We start from the raw sequence: 2,464 nt of genomic DNA, 5'->3' as shown, positions 1-2,464 counted from the left end.
GGAGGAGATGTTTGGAGACCCAGACACTTGGGTTCCTCCAGGAGATGTTTGGAGACCTGGACACCTGGGTTCCTCCTGGAGGAGATGTTTGGAGACCCGGACACTTGGGTTCACCCATGGGGACCCAGACATCTAGGTTCCCCTTTGTGTGTGTGTGTGTGTGTGTGGGAGGGGGTGGAGATCTTTGGGGCCCCGGACGCCTGGGTCCCCGGCGCTGACCCGGGCACCCGCAGGAGGCGCTGCTGAAGCTGGGCCCGCTGCCGCGGCTGCTGACGGACATCAGCGTGGCCCTGAGGAACCCCCACGTGCAGCGGCAGCCCAGCCACCAGGGCGAGCGGCTGCAGGCCAAGCCCCTGGTGCTGCGCGGGCCCTCGGCCGACCTCCAGCCCTACGTCATGAGGGACCTCAACAGGTGGGTGCCGCCGGGGACGGGGGAGGGGGGACACACGTGGCGGCGGGGGCCGCCGCTGCTGGTCCCGGCTTCATCTCCTGGCTCTGTCCCCGCAGCTCCGTCGACCTCCAGTCCTACATGGTGCGAGGCCTCAACAGGTGGGTGATGGTGGCACCGGGACCCCAGTGGGTGATGGAGATGGTCACCGAATGGGTCCACGTGTCTGGGAGCTGTAGAGGGGATGGATGTGGCCCTGGAGGGGGTGATGGAGATGGTTCCCAAATGGGTCTTGGGTGTCCAGGACCTTCAAAGGGGATGGATCTGTCCCGCTTGCGTGTCCCCATGTCTAGGGTGGCCTCACGGAGGTGATGGAGAAGGTCTTCAAATGGGTCTTATGTGTCCGGGAGTTGCAAATGGGCTGRATCCATCTCTCCTGCATGTCCTGGTGGCCGGGGTGGTCCTGGAGAAGTGATGGAGATGGTCTCCACACGGGTCTTGTGTGACCAGAACCTGCAAAGGGGCTGGAGCTGTCCATCCTGCATGTTCCTATGGCCAAGGTGGCCCTGGAGAGGTGATGGAGATGATCTCCAAGTGGGTCCATGTAACATGGGGACCTGCGAAAGGTCTGGATTTATCCTACCTGCATGTCCCCATGTCTGGGGTGGCCTCGGGCAGGTGACAGAGGTGGTCTCCAAATGGGTCCATATAACATGGAGACCTTCAGAGGGGCTAGATCCATCTGTCCTGGTGACCAGGGTGGCCTCGGGCAGGTGACATGGTCTCCAAATGGGTCCATATATAACACGGAGACCTTCAGAGGGGCTAGATCCACCTGTCCTGGTGGCCACGAGCAGGTGTTGGAGATGGTCTCCAAACGGGTCCTCCGAAGGGGCTGGACCCATCCCTCGTGCGCGTCCCCGTGTGCCGTCCCTGCTGGGCGTCCGTTGCCCATCCAGCGGTGACGGAGCCGCCTTGTCCCCTCTCTGCCCCGGGCCAGCTCGGTGGACATGGCGCGCCTGCCCTCGCCGGCCAAGGAGAAGGCCTCCAAGGACGTGTTCTTCGTGGCGCGGCCGCCGTTGGCCCGCTCGTCGCCCGCCTACTGCACCAGCAGCTCGGACATCACGGAGCCCGACGCCAAGATGCTGAGCGTCAACAAGAGCGTCTCCATGCTGGACCTGCAGGACAGCCGCATGAACAGCGTCTCCAACCTCCAGACCGTCGGCGACCTCCTCAACTCCAGCCAGGCCTCCATCGGCGGCGGCGGCCTCCGTCCCAGCCGCCTCTCGCAGGGCAGCGCCTCCAGCCTGGCGCCGGGGCTGCGCCTGGGCGTCCCCGGCGAGGGGCCGCCGCTCCGGGTGCCCTTGTCCTTCCAAAACCCCCTCTTCCACCTGGCGTCGGACGGGCCGGCCCGCGCCGAGGCCAACCCCGAGGTGGTGACGCCGGCGGCGCCGCCGCCGCCGCCGCCGTCGTCCTTCGCCCCCTTCCACGGCTACAGCCGGAGCGAGGACCTGGCGGCCGGCGCCAAGCACATCACCCACAGCCACAGCTACAGCGACGAGTTCGGGCGCCCCGGCGGCGATTTCGGCAAGCGGCAGCTCTCGCTGCAGGACAACCTGCACAACGCCCTGGTGGTGCCRCCGCCGCCGCCGCCGCAGATCACCATCGGGGCGGCCCCGGCTCCCCGGCCGCCTCCGGCGCCCCGCGCCAAACCCCATCAGCTCACCGTCGGGGCGGCCGCCCCCGGCGGCGGCGGCGGCGGCGGGGCCACCGTCACCACGCACAAGCCCCGGCCGGCCAGCGGCAACCTGCTGCAGTCGCCTGAGCCCACCTACGGGCCCCCCAGGTCCCGGCAGCCCTCCCTCGCCAAGGAGGCCTCCGTCGCTGGGCTCAAGCCCACCATCACGAAGCAGGTGGGGGCATGGCGGAAGGACGGGGAGGGCATGGGGACGTGGGGATGGAGGGGGACATGGAGATGGAGGGGGACGTTGGGATAGAGGAGGACATGGAGATGGAGGAGGATGTGGGGATGGAGGGGGACGTGAGGATGGAGGAGGACGTGGGGATGGAGGAGGG

General features: G+C 67.5%; 1 protein-coding gene across 1 annotated transcript in view; it reads left to right on the top strand.

Moving 5' to 3' along the window:
* Window positions 1-2,301, top strand: part of LOC146585180 (ras/Rap GTPase-activating protein SynGAP-like) — a gene marked incomplete at its 3' end in the record, with an annotated part of 5,948 nt that extends 3,647 nt beyond the window's left edge. Inside the window, exons 5-7 of the mRNA XM_085323401.1 lie at window positions 234-412; window positions 508-549; window positions 1,389-2,301. Coding sequence (XP_085179527.1) covers window positions 234-412; window positions 508-549; window positions 1,389-2,301 — 1,134 coding nt within the window. The remainder of the gene's footprint in view (window positions 1-233; window positions 413-507; window positions 550-1,388) is intronic.
* Between the last annotated feature and the right edge of the window lie 163 nt (window positions 2,302-2,464).

The sequence above is a fragment of the Rhea americana genome, unplaced genomic scaffold (assembly GCF_003343005.1).
Source record: "Rhea americana isolate MKP2758 unplaced genomic scaffold, rheAme1 scaffold_849, whole genome shotgun sequence".
Classification (NCBI taxonomy): Eukaryota; Metazoa; Chordata; class Aves; order Rheiformes; family Rheidae; genus Rhea; species Rhea americana.
This window is presented reverse-complemented; position numbering and strand designations above follow the sequence as displayed.